General features: G+C 42.5%; 1 protein-coding gene across 4 annotated transcripts in view; it reads right to left on the bottom strand.

Moving 5' to 3' along the window:
- FHOD3 (formin homology 2 domain containing 3) overlaps positions 1-16,999 on the bottom strand; it is a 511,807-nt gene that overhangs the window by 54,094 nt on the left and 440,714 nt on the right. For all 4 annotated transcript variants that reach the window (XM_077135588.1, XM_077135589.1, XM_077135590.1 and 1 more), the window contains 2 exons: positions 16,049-16,345; positions 5,605-6,485 (listed from right to left, as the gene is read on the bottom strand). In XM_077135588.1, coding sequence (XP_076991703.1) covers positions 5,605-6,485; positions 16,049-16,345 — 1,178 coding nt within the window. The remainder of the gene's footprint in view (positions 1-5,604; positions 6,486-16,048; positions 16,346-16,999) is intronic.

Below are 16,999 nucleotides of genomic sequence, written 5' to 3' on the forward strand. Positions count from 1 at the left end.
ATGTACAGCTGACTCAAGACAGGGCCACCCAGGGTGCTGCAGGTAACACCTGGCAACTGTACTGTGGGGTGGTCTCGGGAAGTAAAACAAAAAACACTGCTCCACCTTTCCCTATGGTCAGGAGGAAGGCACAAACCTCCCCAGCAAGGGGAGAGTAGGAAATAGGTCCAGTATGGAAGGGGGATATGACCCAAGGCTATGGAGGCAGGCAGACTGGGCAGGTGAACAGAGCTTGTTTTTTCCCAAAGTTTCCTGAAAAACTGCCAGGAAGGAGCAGTCCTTTCAATTTTTAAAGAGCAATTTTACTAAAATTAAAGAATATAATTTTAAAAATGGGTATTCGGCACATAGAACTTATCCCCCAGAGGGTGGGTGCTGTGATTGCAAGTAGAAACTAGGCTGAAGATATGGTTGACTAAGAAAACTCAGTGTGTCTTGAACATCCTTCACTTTAAAAGCATTTCCACGAAAGGGGACTAACCTCTCAAAACAATTCTCAGCGTCACTGTCAGAGGCCATGGGTCTGGCTCAGCACAGCATAAGTTCTAAAATGGTAAATCATTCCTCCACACACCCTGCCAATTGCCAAAAAAAAAAAAAAAGTAATGCCATAGGATATCTTCAAAACTGTCCATTGAGAAGATAACAATTACCATAATGCAATGACACAGATGCCACAAAAAGACATGATAATGAAATTTTCCTAAAGTTCTATAATAAAGGACATGGGAACACAGTAAGGCAAAACAAACAAAAAAGCTATATTTATATAAAGGCTGAAAACCCTCTAGTTAGGACTAAAGTTTCTGAGGTACTTGCCAGAATAGGCTTGGTTGGTAAACTTAAGGGAAATAAATTTTAATCTCCCATCTTTGCCCTGTGAGTCTTCTACAGCAGAGGCCGAGCTTCAAACAGGTTTCCAGTGTCAATTTAGTTTCTCTATCGTCTTAACCAGGTCACTTTTGAGAGTGACAGGGAGTACTCTAGATAATTCTATCAGGATAATGGGCATAGACCAGGACTGTCCTGGGTACACTAGGACAGGCTGCCACCCACTTATGCCCCAGCTGTGTGTGGAATTCCCATGCAGAATTCAGGTGGTCTGAGGCCGCTGTTAAACAAAAAATGACATTTCCTTACATCCCGAACTTGAACACAGTGTAGGAAGGTTCTCTCTCTTCTCCTCAGGATAAAACAAGGGGAGTCAATGTGGAGAGGAAGTGGTAGAAAGCACAGTACTCCCTCAGTGTCTCAGTTTTCACTTTGAATCAGTGGTTTAGAACCTCGGCTGTTTTTTTTGAATTATCTGGGGAGCTCTTTTTTTTTTTTTACCTCCGCATGGGCAGTTACCGGGGATCAAACCCGGGTCTCTGGCCAGGTGAGAACTCTGCCTGCTGAGCCACTGTGGCCTGCCTGCCTGGGGAACTTTTGAAACAATCTCAGGCCATAGCACAATATTGTGATTAATTCCTACTGAATGCTGTGTGGGAGTGATTGGGATGGGAAATTTTACGTTTATATATGCTTTCACAATGAAAAAGAGAGACAGAGAAACTAAGGAAATAACAGTTGAATGCAATACATGGATCTAATAATGGAGGAGAGAAAAAGTCCAAAAAGACATTATTGGGGCACAGGAAAAAACTGGGAAATGGACTGTAAGCTTTATATCAATGTTAAATTTCTTGAACTTGAACTTATTTAAAGGAGTTAAGTAAGTGACAATCTTTGGAAGTCACGTGGAAGTATGAAGTGTTCAAGGAGAATGATGTATATGACCTAATCTCAAAAATACAGAATATGGGTGAACAGATGGAGAGATAGGTAGAATGATACAGCAAAAGTGGTTTTTCGATTTGGGTACCAATTTAGGTGGTATGTTGGAGAGCTCTGTATGGGTTATGTATTATTTTTGCAATTGTTCTGTAAGTTTGAAACTATTTCAAAACAGAAAGTGAAAAATAAATAAATAAGTAACCCAGACCAGGATTCACCCCCAAACCAATTAAATCATCCTCCTCAAAATTTTTAAACAGTCACTGCTATATTTCAGAACTTCTGAGTAAATAAAGGTCAATGAATATCTCCAGATCCATTCTGGAGTCCCTTCCCCACGACAAACCTAACGACTCCAAAGACTGGGAATAAAGACAGCATTTGGTTCCTGAAGGGGAATCCAAGTCCCCTTCCCCCTTCTGACCTCTCACATTCTACACCTGTCTTGGTCTGGCTGTACTTGGGATGTAGAAGTTGCTCATGGGGAGGAAGAAAGATTATGCCGCCTCTGAACTGGCACAAGGGTTGCAGGCCACTTTTCTGGGGCTCTTCCAGGCTGATGCCAATTCCACAGAGGGTTCTCCCCGTAGTCTCCAGGTTTTTCTGGGTCTCTGGGGTCACCTTCACTGGAATCACATTTCTGTGTGATTCATCACATCTCAGACCAGCAGTAGAGACAGAACATGAAGCTTAGTACAATATTTCTTTCTCTACAAAACTTAATAAAAAGACATCCTACTGTTGCAAATATGGAAAAACAAGACAGCCATGGGACTACCCATTCAGTCTAGAAAGATCCGGATGATTCTGCACAAGTAAAATGGCTTTAGATTTCTATATACCAATTCATCAGCAGCTAACTGAGTGTTGTATGATAGCCCTTCTCCAAAGCAGAGATGGAAGGTTCTGGTTTCACCACAGATTTTCTACTTATCTCATTTTGGAACCAGCTTAGATTCCAGGTGCCTTTTATATATAATCTTGATTCTTTTGCTTTTTAAAAAATAATTCTGTTACATATTTAAATCCCTTATTTTAGTCAATGATTCATGTCTAATATTATTTGAATCATTTGCCATTATAGAAAGAGAAATACTTGTGTTTTAAATAAAACTGACGTAGGAAAAAAAAAGTCATCTTACTAAAAAGCTATATATTTTTCCTGCTGAGAAAGAAAAGTGGATCCAGTTTCTGAAAATATTTGGAAAGGAAACAAAAAAAGTGCATCTTTCTTTTCTTATTTCCATTTAGTGGTCACCCCAGCCTTGGATTTGGTGCATGAATCTCTGTTTTGGAGGTGGCTCCGACAGTCATAACCAGGCCCTATAACTCTGGTCTGGTGTAAGTTTTCTGACAGAAACTACAATCGATTCCTTTTGCTCTGTGCTGCCTTGTGAATTCTATTTCACTTTATTTTTACTGTGCTCTATTGTGTTTAATGAAAAACTTCTCATGAGGCAAGATTAGGAAGTGGCTATTTATGGCTGTGTTTTATGAAAATCACAGTCAAGGATTAGAAACAGAAGGGAAGTTAGTTCTATCTGTATTGGTAACATATGCAAAATGGATTCAACTCTCAATGTGATGTGTATTAATCCTAATTTGCATTCTTACCTTTTTGATAACATTTTGCAAATGAACCCTGTTCTTATTTACTTTGAGTAAATCAAAGGTATAGGCTCTTAGGTCTCTCATTACAGAACACTCTGGAATCATTTGGCAAATTTTTCAACATATTATTTTTCCCTTATGAGTCCATATAAGATAAACTAAGCAAACATTCATTAACCAGGCAACAAAGTATTTTAAGAGGTCACCTTCAAGCAAGACTGGAACTTTGGGCTACTGAGAGGGCATGAACCAGACTTTTATCACCATCCAAACCAGCAAGATTGTGACCAAGAGGAGGAGGGAGGGAGGTGGACTATCCATCATGTGAGGTCTTCTCAAGGTGCTATTTAATCTTGCCATTTCCATTTTAAAAATGAAGTTAGAAGTGCCTTCACTACTAAACTGCTGCTCCCTTTTCCTCCTCCCTACCCTGAGGACTGGGCTCTCCCCAACAGTCTACAAGGGTGACTTCTGGGGCCCATCCAGCCCAAAGGGCACGTGAGAGAATAAAGAAGATAAAGGAGAGTAGCCGATTAGAGTGGGTGGGCTAGTGTGGTTTTGTCCAGGTCAGGTCTTGGGGACCTCCTGGCAAGCACTGCTAACTTGCTGTCTTAATCCCAACCATTCCCCTTTCAAATGCAAGCCTAATTGTAAAGAGAATTGGAAGGTATCCTGTGGATGGCTCAGAAGCACATTACCAGTCCTGGAAAAGTCAGGATACAGAGACACCAACAGTGAGGGTCAGACGTTAATTTCTCCTTTTCTAGAGAGGACAATTGCTGGGTCTACTTTTCTTTTTTATTAGAAAGATAGGACAGTTTGGGTATGATTTTCCTTACTGGACCCCAGCACTTTGGATTTATAAACAGGAGAAAGCTTTAATTCTGACTTGGGATTCTGGAGGCTGGACATGATTTAGATTCACATTCTTACCAAGACTGGACAGAAATAGACACTGGGGTAAATGCCAACCAGTCAGGAACCACAAATAGTTTAAGAATCCCAGCACACAATTAAAAAGGAAGTCACCCAATGAAAGTCCCCTAATGGCCTTTCAGCATCACACAGTGACAACAGGCTCAAACTGCCACTTGGCTCCTTGTGTGAAAGGCTTTCTCGTCCTGAGGATGCTGTGCTCGTCAACTTTTTAATCAGTGTCTGACTGGGTAGGTCTGGGAGCCTGACTCAGCATTATACTCACTTGAAAGGATGATAAATGGAGCAACACAATGAACTAAAAATAATAAACGAAAATAAGCTCTGGCATGTTTCCTTTCAATTACAGTTTACTAACTGCTTTTCTATACCCCTAGTTCCTAACCAGAGAGGATATTCTTATACCTGTTTTAAAACTATAATATACCCAGAATCGCAGGTGATTTTTTTAAATCAGTTTCTTATAATCTATCCTCATGAGCATATGAAAGAAATTCTAATTATGTAGCAAACCATTAGAAATAAAGTCTGTGGTTCAATATCCTGGAGTTTCTTTATCAGTGTTCATTAGCGATGATTTTAGCTTTGATGCCCAATGATTTCTTCAACAGCATTTCCCATCAATGAAGTTGGATATCAGATCTCTGTTAAAAGTAACATCGAAGGAGCAAACGTTCGTGAGAAGTAAATCTAGATGCACATCTAATGTTTATGGGATGCTAACTATTTAGAAACATCTAGCTAGCTGCAGTATGCCGACTCAATCAAGGGGTTATCCAAAGAAATGTTGGGTGGATTCACCTTTGGGAAAGCCTCATGTGGTGACAGCTGAAATTCATACTGTACTATCAACCACAGCCAATGCAGGTCAGATCAAATAAACACACATAGTGGATAACACCCACATGTTTGGTCAGTCAGCAACTCCATTTTTCTCTCATTAACGTCAACACCCTCTGCTGGGCTAGCGCTAACATTCCTTGGCTGATCTTTTTATCTTTTCCTCAGTGTTTATTTGGTTCTTTGAAAACTACTTGGCCTGATGTTTTAGTAAGCTGCTGTCTGTGTTAGCTAATAAAGAATCCTTTACTTACCTTATACCTAGCATGTGGCACAAGGGGACATTCCATTAAAGATCAGATTTTTGCACCAATGGACTTCTTAGTAAATAGCAAAAGCGACATAAAGAAAGGTATTTTATATGCTGCAAATCTCTTCAGCCCTCCCCAACAGTGAAAAGTAACTCTGCAAATCAAGAAGCATGCTGGATGCTAGTGGTACCTTTGTGACAGACAGTTCCTTGGACTTAGACTCAAACAGGTGCTCCAGTCTGGAAGTGTCCACTTTTATGGGTTCCAGTTTTGACCACAGGAATTCTCTGCAGCGCTGGTTATTTTTACATGGCCACTCAAAAGGCCGAACTTCATTCCAGAACAGACGGATAGTCTTCTTTTTTTTAGCGAATGCCGGCTGCCCCTTGGGCACCTGGGGCCACCCTAAGCCCTGAGGAGCATTGAACACTGGAGGAGGAGCCAATAAATTACCGGGGACTGGAGGGGGAGGCACACTGTCCAACAGTGGTGGAGGGGGTGGGGGCGGCAAACCCAGAAAGGTGGGTGGGGGCGGGGGAGGCGGGCCCGGGGCCTCCCTGTGACCCAGGTCCATGTCCAGGACGTCAACGTCGTCCTCCTCCCCCAGGTCGGTGAAATCCATGTCTTGGATTCTGAGCTCCCTCGGATTGGCCATGAGCTGGTCCCAGATGTAGTCAGACTCTGTCTTGGGCTGCACCGGGGCCTTCTCCGAGGCCTTGTCATCGGGCTCGGCATCGGAGGAGACGGAACTTCTCCCCAGGTCCCCGCTGTTGAATTTCTCGGCAAAGGCTCTCACACTGCCCCGGCCGTCCAGACAGCCGACGTCCACCCTCCTGACACTCTCATCCTGGGCCTGAGAGTTGGCCTGTAGAGTGGAGATCCTGCTGGCGAGGCTGGCTACCGCCTCTGCCCCCTCCTCGGCCCCGCCCGGCTCGGCCTCCTCCTTCTCCTCGTCATCCGTGGGTTTTCTGTTATGGGCATACAGCATGTCCAGCATGAACCGTTTGTTGGTGAGGATGTCCCCACGCTGCTCGTTTACACTGGCATCCTGAACGCCCGCAGACCACAAACCTGCAAGGATACAGGAGGGAAGAGATGAGACAGTGGCAGGGGTCTCTACACGGCAGAAAAAACAAGTAGGCAAGAGCGGGCTTCCCAAAAAGGGGCGACTTCAGGGGAGATGCCAAAATAATGCAATCAAAGCATGAGGGCGCCATGGCTCAGATGCTCCTGGCCAGGAAGATGAGTTGCATCAGTCCCAGTGACCCACTCGAGGGTGCACAGCTGTTTCAGGCACGATGACCCCACAGCTCCCACCTCGACTCAGGTGTGAACTTCCTCACCCTTTCCCACCTACCTGTGGGAGCTGGTCAGGGTCCAACCAGCCATAGGTCACTAAAGGGCCTCTGTTCTTAACTGGACACAGGAAGGCAAGGAAGATGCTCTCCCACCCACAGGCAAAGGCTATGGGTTACTGCTAGATGTCCAAAGATATCTTCCAATGCCCCTTTTCTACCGGCATCTGAGCCCCAAGAGGTGACCTCCCACCCACTTTCTTAGTCATCACCTTATCTAGTCTTAAATACTATCCATGAATGGGTTCTTCTGACCCCCATGTCCCCATTCTCCTTACTGAAAGGTCTTCTCCCACAGTCACTTCCTATCTCAGACATGACAAACTTCATCCATCTTTCTGTCAGTTCTCAAAACCTCAGAGTCATCCTTGGTTCTTCTTGTTCTTTCATACCCCACATTGTAGCAAGGCATCCATTGTCTAAACCCTCATGCTATACCCAGCAACCAGCCACTTCTGCCATCACTTCCACTGCCACGACCCTGGTCCAAGCCAGCCTGGTTTCTTGCCTATAATATTGTAGGGGCATCCTAATTTGTCTCTCTGCTTCCACTCTTGCTCTGGTACAGTCAATTCATAATGCAACAGCCACATGATACCATTAGATATCTGATTGTATCTTTCCACTTGAAATCCTTCAAAGGTACTGTATTAGTTAGGGTTCTCCAGAGAAACAGAATCAACAAGAAATATCCATAAATAAAAAATTTATAAAAGTGTCTCATGTAACCATGGGAACATAGAGACCAAATTCCATAGGCTGTGAAGCTGATGACTCCAGTGGAGCGTCTGGATGAACTCCACAGGAGAGGCTCACTGACCGAAACAGAAAGACAGCCCATCTCTTCCAAATCCTCCTAAAAAGGCTTCCAGTGGTTAGATTAAGCATCACTTATTACAGTAGACACTCCCCTTGGCTGATTACAAATGGAATCAGCTGCGGATGCAGCGGACATGCTCATGACTTAATTCTATGAAATGTCCTCATAGCAAAAGATAGGCCAGAACTTGCCCAACCAGACAAACAGGTACCACCACCTGGCCAAGTTGACAAATGAACCTGACCATGACAGGTACCATGTCTCACTCAGAAAAAGCCAGTGACCTTACAATGTTCACAAGGCCTTGCCTGATCCCACCTTACTTTTCTATCCCTCCACGCCCACCTACATATCAGCTTTGTCAGCCACAGTGGCTCCTTGCCATTCCTTGAACTCACTAGACATGATCTGGCCTTAAAGCTTTTATCCCTCCTGTGCCAAACGGCCCTGTTAACTGCACAGTTTGCTTCTCTACCTTCCTTTAGGTCTTTGCTCAAAGAATATCTTCTCAATGAAGATGGACCCAGCCACATTATGTTAAATTGCCCAACCTTCCCCCAACATTGTCTATCATCCTTTCCTTATTTTTCATGATAGTATTCATTTCTGCCTAATCTTCCACACATTCTACTTTGTTTCCTGTCTATTTTAATCTCACCACTGGAATAATTATAATTACTTGTTAAATTGTTATCTTCACTAGCATGTAAACTCTATGAGGGAGGGGATTTGGGTTTGTTTTGCTCACGGTTGTATCCTCTGCACCTGAAATGACTGAATGATTTTTCAGGAACATTATTCCTCTGGGTGTGTTTCTCTGGGCTATGTGGAGGCGGCAGGCTCTTCAGGATGTAAATTCCATCAGATGTCCAGGGCTTCTGTAGGTACTTGTATTAGGATGGGACAGGAGACTACACTGTGGGTGTCAACATCAGAAGCTTCCATTCTGTTGTAGCAGAACACTAGTTTCTGCTCACTTGGCCCTGCCTCGATTCTGGAGGAGACACAAAGGCTCCAGTGGTGCCCAGTTTCTTCCAGTAGAGCCTTGTTCTCCAGGTTCTGATCAACAATGGCCTAACCTGACCACAGGGCCCGAAGCCCCATCAACGCCAAAGCAAGCAGTTTGTGAACACTCTTTTAGGTTTCACAGACAAAACGCACTTAGGAAATAACCACTCGCAAAGAGAGGTGAGGTGATAAAAGAAAAAAAAAGAGAGAGAGAGAAATGAGATGGTTTTTGAGGATAAGACTGAAAAACATGTTTATTTGGAGTCTCTACCACTGGTCAGATAAACAGTTTTGCTGTTTACAGTCTTGCAGCAAGGGGGCTGCAGCATGTAAGCTGGCCAAGCCATTCTCAAAAGACTGCCTTACTTTTTTCTCAAACGTTGGAAAATGTTGGCATTTTCTTATTTTGGCAATGGGGAAAAGAGCATAATCAGATAAGATTTTAAATGCTGGTTTTCTTGCTAACTGTCTTCACTCATTATGCCTTCCCAGTGAATTGATCCTTTTCTCGTTATGTTACCTCCCTCCTCGTCCCTGGTAATTTCTTTTGCTCTGAAGTCAACTTTGTCTGGTATTAATATAGCCACTCATGATTTTCTTTGGTTAATGTTTGCTTGATATATCCTTCCCCAAATTAATCTACCTAAGTCGTTATGTTTGAAGCGAGTTTCTCGTAGACCACATCTAGTTGGGTTGTACTTTTTATCTACACTGTTATTTTCTATCTTTTAATTGGTATATTTAGACCATTCGCATTTAAAATAATTATTGATATATTTTGGTTTAACTCTGACATTATTATTTGTTTTCCGATTTTTTTTGTTCCCTTTGTTTCAGTTCCTATTTCTCTTTCTTGGCTTCCCTGAAGGATATCTGAATATTTTTTAGAATTCTGTTTTGATTTATAGTGTTTTTGAGTACACTGCTTTGTATAAATTTTTTCTTAGTTACTTTAGATATTATAATATACATACATAACATCATAGTTTGCTGGTATTGATGCTTACCAATTTGAGTGCAATGTGGAAAGCTTACTTCTATTTAGATTCCTTTACCCTAAATAATTTTTGAATGTAATTGTCTCCTATATTGAATACTATACTAAATAGTTCCACAATTTTTTGCTTCAACCATCAAATATCATTCAAGAAACTCATGAGAGGAAATAAAGGCTATTTACTTACCCCTATTTTTACCCATTCTGTTTCTCTTTCCTGTCTGAAATTGCAAGGCTTTCTCTGTTACTTCATCTTTTTGGGAGAACTTTAGCCATTCATTATGGGTTGGTCTACTAGCAACAAATCCTCCTAATTTTTTCATCTAATAATATATTGCTTTTTCATTCCTAATAAACTTATTTTCTTTAATTTTCAAGTTCATTTTAACAAGTAGTTGTAGAACAGATTTTAAAGTTTGGTATGGGTTACAGTTCCATGACTTTTCTTTTTTTTCTAGTTGCTGGAAGACACTGGAGACCAACAGAAATATCAATATAATGATTCAGCAGATTTAATTCATTTGTTAAATCCTACCTTCTCTGTTATACTCTTCCTTCTCTTTAAATAGCATATTGATATAAAAGCAGTAAATGTCAAAGTACATTGCAACAATTAGTTGCAGATTTCAGAGTTTGGTATGGGTTACAACTCCATAATTTTAGGTTTTTATTTCTAGCTGCTCTAAGGTACTGGAGGCTAAAAGAAATATCAGTATACCAATTCAACACTCACACTCATTTGTTAAATCTGACCTTCTCTGTACAACTCCACCATCACCTTTGACCTTTTGATCCCTCTCTTTAGGGGTATTTGGGTTATGTCCATTCTAACTTTTTCATGTTGGAAGGGGCTGTTGATAACAAAGGATAGGAAGATGGAACTAGTTGATGCTCTGGAAGGGCTGGCCACTCTGCATTTCAGGACTTATCTGGTCCAGGGACCCATCTGGAGGTTGTAGATTTTAGAGAGTTACTCTAGTACATGGAACATTTATAGAATCTTATATAATGCCTAGGTATCCTTTAGGATTGGCAGGAATGGTTTTGGTTAGGGTTTGGCAAGTTCTGATAGGTATGAATGTCTAACTGAAGCTTGTGTAATGTGACCTCCAGAGTAGTCTCTCGACTGTATTTGAACTCTCTCAGCCATTGATATCGTATTTGTTACTCTGCTTTTCCCCCTTTTGATCAGGATTGCTTTGTGATCCCATGGTGCCAGGGCCAGGGTTTCCCTTGCAGTGTTGGGGGGAGGGAGAGAGAGAGGGAGAGAGGGAGAGAGGGAGAGAGGGAGAGAGGGAGAGAGGGAGAGAGGGAGAGAGGGAGAGAGGGAGAGAGGGAGAGAGGGAGAGAGGGAGAGAGGGAGAGAGGGAGAGAGGGAGAGAGGGAGCGGGGGAGAGAGGGAGCGGGGGAGAGGGGGAGAGGGGGAGAGGGGGAGGGGGGGGGAGAGAGAGAGAGAGAGAGAGAGAGAGAGAGAGAGAGACAGAGTGACAGGGAGACAGAGAGACAGGGAGACAGAGACAGACAAACAAAAGAGGTCTTTCAGAGGTAATTCTGAAGGCATACCTATAGGTAGGCTAAGTGTCTCCACTACCTACATAAGCTTCACAAGAGCAAGCCTCAAGATCAAGGGCTTGGCCTATTGATTTGGGTATCCCTAATGTTTGGCATATCCAGTGTTTCCCCAGTGGTAAAGTTTAACAGCTCCATAATCTTTCTCCCATCCCTCAAGGGACTTTGCCAATATTTTCTGATTATCTGCTTAATATACTCTGGGATGTATCCAGGCATTACATTAAGCTAGTATAGGATTAAAGGTTCTCATTCTTATTCTGGGCTCCCTGTGTTTGGATTGTTTAAATTATCTATCCAGACAAAAGTTCCTAATGAACTTTTGCAGAATATAGAATTATGATTGGCAGTTCTTTTCTTTCATTTTCATTAAACAACATTGTGCCCTTTCCTTCTGGTATCCATGGTTTCAGATGAGAAATATCCTGTCATTTGAATTGGTGTTTGTCCTAGTTTGCTAGCTGCCAGAATGCAATATACCAAAAATGGAATGGCTTTTAAAAAGGGGAATTTAATAATTTAATAAGCTGCTAGTTTACAGCTCTAAGGCCAAGAAAATGTCCCAATTAAAACAAATCAATAGAAATATCCAATCAAAGATGTCCATCCAGGGAAAGATACCTTGGTTCAAGAAGGCCGATGAAGTTCAGGGTTTCTCTCTCAAGTGAGAAGACACATGGCAAACACAGTCAGGGCTTCTCTCTCAGCTGGAAGGGCACATGGTGAACACGGCATCATCTGCTAGCTTTCTCTCCTGGCTTCCAGTTTCATGAAGCTCCCCAGGAGGCATTTTCCTTCTTCATCTCCAAAGGTCGCAGGCTCGTGGAATCTCTGCTTCGTGGTGCTGCAGCATTCTCTGCTCTCTACGAGTCTCCTTTATTCTCCAAAATGTTTCCCCTTTTATAGGACTCCAGAAACTTATCAAGATCCACCCAAATGGGCAGAGACTAGTCATCACCTATTCCAGCTTAACAACCACTCTTGATTAAATCACATCTCCAGGGAATGATCTGATTACAGTTTCAAACACAGTTTTGAACAAGGATTATTCTGCCTTTATGAAATGGGATTTTGATTAAAACATGGCTTTTCTAGGGTCCATACATCCTTTCAAACCAGCACAGTGTTCACTATAGGAAATGTGTCTTTCTACCCAGCCTCTTATGCAGTATTTTTTTTTTTTTTGTCTTTTGTTTTCAGAAATTTCATAATCATGTATCTTGGTGTAAATTTCTTTGGGATTATCAGGTTTGGGGTTTGGTTGGATTCTTATACCTGCAGATTTATTCTTTTTGCCAAATTTGGGAAATTTTAAGCTGGGATATCTTCAAATATCTTTTCTCCTTTTCTTCTGAGACTCTAATGAAACAGATGTTAGATCTTTTATTAGTGTCAGGTCTCTGAGGTTCTGTTCATTCTTTTTTCAGTCTATTTTCTTTGTTATTTAGCTTGGGCAATATCTACAGATGTGTTTTCAAGTTCACTAGTTATTTCTTTTGTTGTTTCCTATCTATCAATCTATTATTGAGTCCATCCAGTAACTTATTTTTTATTATTTTTTTAGGTGCATGGTGAGGGAATTGAACCCAGGACCCCGACATGGAAGGTGAGCATTCTACCACTGAACTACCAGTGTACCCTAGCAACTGAATTTTATTTTGGTTTTTCGTACCTTTTTTTTTTTTTTACATGGGCAGGCACTGGGAATCAAACCCATGATTTTGGGTCTCTGGCATGGCAGGTGAGAACTCTGCCGCTGAGCCGCAGTGGCCCGCTCATTTGTATTTTTTTTCAGTTCCATAATGTCCCTTTGGGTTATTTTTTATCTAGTATTTCTTTGCTAAGATTTGGTATTTCTCTGCTAAGGTATTTTCTGGCTGTTTGTAATTACTTGTAGACACATTTTTATGACAACTACATTAAAATCTTTGTCAATAATTCTAACATCTGACTCATGTCTGTTGATGTCTGTTGTGTTTTCTCATTCAAGTTGTTACCATCTTAGTTCTTGATATGATGAGCGATTTTTTACACTTTGGGTAAAATTTGTGATACTCTGGATATTTAATCTTCTCTTTTAGCAGGTAGCGTCTGGGTGGGGATGGGTGTTAGCCCCCTGCTGAGTCCTGCTGTCACCACACCAGAAAGTGTGCCGACAGCCTCACTATAAATGGGCAGGGTGGGAGTTCAGCTTCCCACTCAGCCCCACTGGCATCTTCCTGGTGAAAGCAGACACCAGTTCACACCGCCTCATTGCCTCTGCGTGGAGGTGGAGGCTCAGGTCCGTGCTGGTCATCACTAACCCTGGTGTGGGGGACAGGAGAAGGCTGACTGGCCCTTTCTCCCCCTGCCTCATCCCACTTTGTTGATGCTGGGTGTGTATGGAGGCTCAGCACCTTCCTGGTGCCACCAGCATCAGGGAGAGGGGACAATACACTGCTGACTAACCCTCCTGCTGCTGCCTTGTTAAGTCTTGTTGCTGCTGTGGGGAGTACAGATGCAGATCCCCACCGAATCCTAGGGGCACTACCCCAGCAGGGGATGGAAAGCAAGTTCCCCTCATCCCATCTAAGAAATCAGAGCATGGGCTGCTTCAGCCAGGTTAGGGATAGAAAACTGGCTGCCTGCTTGGCCCCACTGATGCTACTAGGTCAGGAAACAGGAACACTGCTGCTCCTGCTTTCTCAAGATGGGAGTGAGGGATATCAGCCTCTTCCTTGGCTCCACGGAACCAGAAGAGGTGGAGGAGTGGTTTTTGCAGTGGTATTTGGCTTAGGGTAGGGTTCTAATAGGCTACCCTTTTCCCAGTCCTTTGGCTAGGAGGAACAGCTTTTCTTGGAGCTTTTTTTTTTTTTTTTTTTGCCTCTGCTTGTTGGCAGCTTTAAGTTGAAGGCTTCTTCGTGTCCATCTGGGGTGTATGGAGGCAATAAGGAAATCCAGGGAACTCACTGCTATGTTATTTCTGCTGCCTTCTTTCTACCTTTCAGAATCTTCCTATGCTGATTTGTTCTATCATATCCAGGGTATTTTACTTTCAAGAGGGAGAGCTGGAGGAAGGGGGCTCCTCCACATTGACCAGAATCATCTTCCTTCCTTCATTTATTCACCAACAATTTCCTGAGGATCTACCCAAGTACATTATGTTCTTTGTACCCTTCAAGAAACTGGGGACTCATGAGGAACCAGACAGCTATTCCGTCATCACAAAGCTTATATTCAAGTAGAGATACAGGACAGTTATATGAGTAATTAAACAAAGTGTGATGCATGGTATGATAATGTCTCACATCAATGCCATAGAGAAGAAAAACCATGAAACAAAGAAAAATAAAAACTACACAGTTGAATGAAAGTTGAGTCTTTTTCAAATCCTACAAATCCATTTTGAGTGGTAGATATGATCATTACAAATAAGATTGGGAATAATTCTAATTGTTTTTAAGGTTCCTTTGTGATTTAATTGAGAAGATTCTGAAAAGCAAAAACTATCAACAAAGAGTTGCCTGGACTCCACAGTTGCCAACAGTGACTGTAAGCAGTGGGGCTTTTTAGAAAGCAATAAGCTACAGCAAATAAACATGACCAACTCTTTCAACAGTTCCAGAGTGAAACAGAAAGTAAGTGCAAAGCTCTAGTGCCTGAAGCTATTTGCTTGGACACCCCTCACTACTTAGTGGAAAGTCAATGCTTCTTAACTAGGAGCAAAGACTCTGCTTTTAGGAAAAATTTCCTTATTTGGAAGAATACTGGAAAATCTGACCCAAGAAAGTTCAGTTTCCTAGCTTATTTCTTATTGATCTATCTTGTTGATCTATTTTAGGACTGCTAACTTGAATAATTTTTTAAGCTATTCATAATAAGTCAAACATAATTCAAGGCCAAACTGATCAAAAAGTCTTACACTACACCCTGTACTGTGACCATAATTACATTAAATGTGAATAACGAGTAGTATTTGCGAGACTAAACATAACATGATTTTGAAAGAAATGAAGTATACACAAGACCACTCAGCACGTGCATCTTGAACCAAATTAATACATGCACTTTCAACATGATCATGCCAACCCAGCGGTGTCACAGATTCTATGAATCACTGATAATTCTAGAAGTCTCTGTAGCACCCACCCCAAGTCCCTGATGGGTTCCTTTCTGGTCAAACCTATAATATAACATTCTAATTGGTTCCTGATCTTCTACAGGTAAATTAAATGAATATCAGAGTATAAACCAAAAAGATAAAATTCCATAAGGGAAAGCACATACATACTTGTAGTAAAGAAAGGAGTGGGCTTGAGTATACTATGGAAAATTATTTAAATTATGCCTATTTCAGTAGAGAATGTCAAACTGACCTCAGCACGCTAAGAACTAGAACTTTTTGGAAGTGCTCATTCAATTCATTAAAAAATCTGATATGGGCTGAAATGTTGAGTCATAATGGTTTAACATACTTCATTAAAAAATATTGTAAGTGGGTAGATTATAACATGACATGTCTCCAAATTAGAAACCAAGAAAAGTTACATTTCCTAGTAACATTTAACCATTCAGAAGGAAATAGGAGCTCCTATCTCAGGACCTACTCTTCAGGCGAGTCCTCTGATGCCTTGCAATCTGGGCCCCTGCCTCCCCCTGCAGAGGTAATGCGTGCAGCAGCACGGCGGAGGGCTCAGGGCTACCTTTCCGAGGGGCAGGAAGCTGCTGGCTGGCTGGCTGACCATGAGGCCCATTCATCACCTCCAGATACCAGTGACATCCCCATGGGTGAGTTGACCCAGCAGGCCACCTCAAGGCCAGCTTGGGGACCGGTTCTGTAGCCAACCAGGTCCCCTGCCCTGGGGTTCTTTGTAGTGTGTTTATTAAGAAAAGGGGCTTTATTTACCAGTTCCCCTGTCCCTGGAGAGCTTGTCCTCCTTCTCCTCCCTCTCCAACGTACTACTGGAGGATGAGATACTGGATGCGGAGCAGTTGTCCCTCTCATTCACCTCCTCGTTCTGCCTCTCTTTCTCACTGAGGGAGGCTCTCTCTTCCGGCTCTTGCTCCAGTGCCTGATCTGCCTCGCTCTCTGCTCCCACTTGGGCAGGGGCTATGTCCCGACCGGGCTCATCAGCAACCTGCCCCACCTCGGTCTCCAGTTCCGGCTCTGCCGCGGGTTCAAGCTCAGGCTCCCCGACACGTGCTGGTGGAGACAACAATGGAGAGATAGTCACAGCAGTAATTTCTCGGAAGTGTCAAGTAAGGTGTGAAAATAGATCTGAGGTTGATTTACCTGTGATCAATGGCAGGCAGAATTCTAAAGATGACCCCCTAAGATTCCAATCTGTGGTTATTCAATCAAACACTCATTCAGGCACTGCTATGAAGGAATTTTTGCAGGTAAAATTAGTCCTAAATAAGATGACCTTAAAGTATGGAGATTATCCAGGTGGGCCCTGTCCAATCATGTATGCATTTTAAAAGCAGAGTTTTCAAACTAGTAGCAGAGAGGAAATCAGAGAGATTAGAAGCTTGAGAAGCACACCCTTGCTGACGTCGAAAACGGAGGAAATCACATGATAAGAAATTCAGGTGGTCTCCAGAAGCTGAGATGGACTCCTGGACAATCGCCAGCAAGAACGCAAGAACCTCAGTCATGAAAATGCTAGGAACTGCATGCTGCCATAAGCTGAATGAGCCAAGAGATGGAGTCTCCCCAGGGCCTCTTGTCAGAGCCTAGCCAGCCCAAATCTTGAGTTTGGTCTTGTGATACCAGAGCAGAGAACCTAGATGAGCCACGCTGGACTTCTGAGCTACAGAAACTAAGATAATAGATGCAAATGTTTTTTTTTTATTA

The sequence above is a fragment of the Tamandua tetradactyla genome, chromosome 18 (genome assembly GCF_023851605.1).
Source record: "Tamandua tetradactyla isolate mTamTet1 chromosome 18, mTamTet1.pri, whole genome shotgun sequence".
Lineage (NCBI taxonomy): Eukaryota > Metazoa > Chordata > Mammalia > Pilosa > Myrmecophagidae > Tamandua > Tamandua tetradactyla.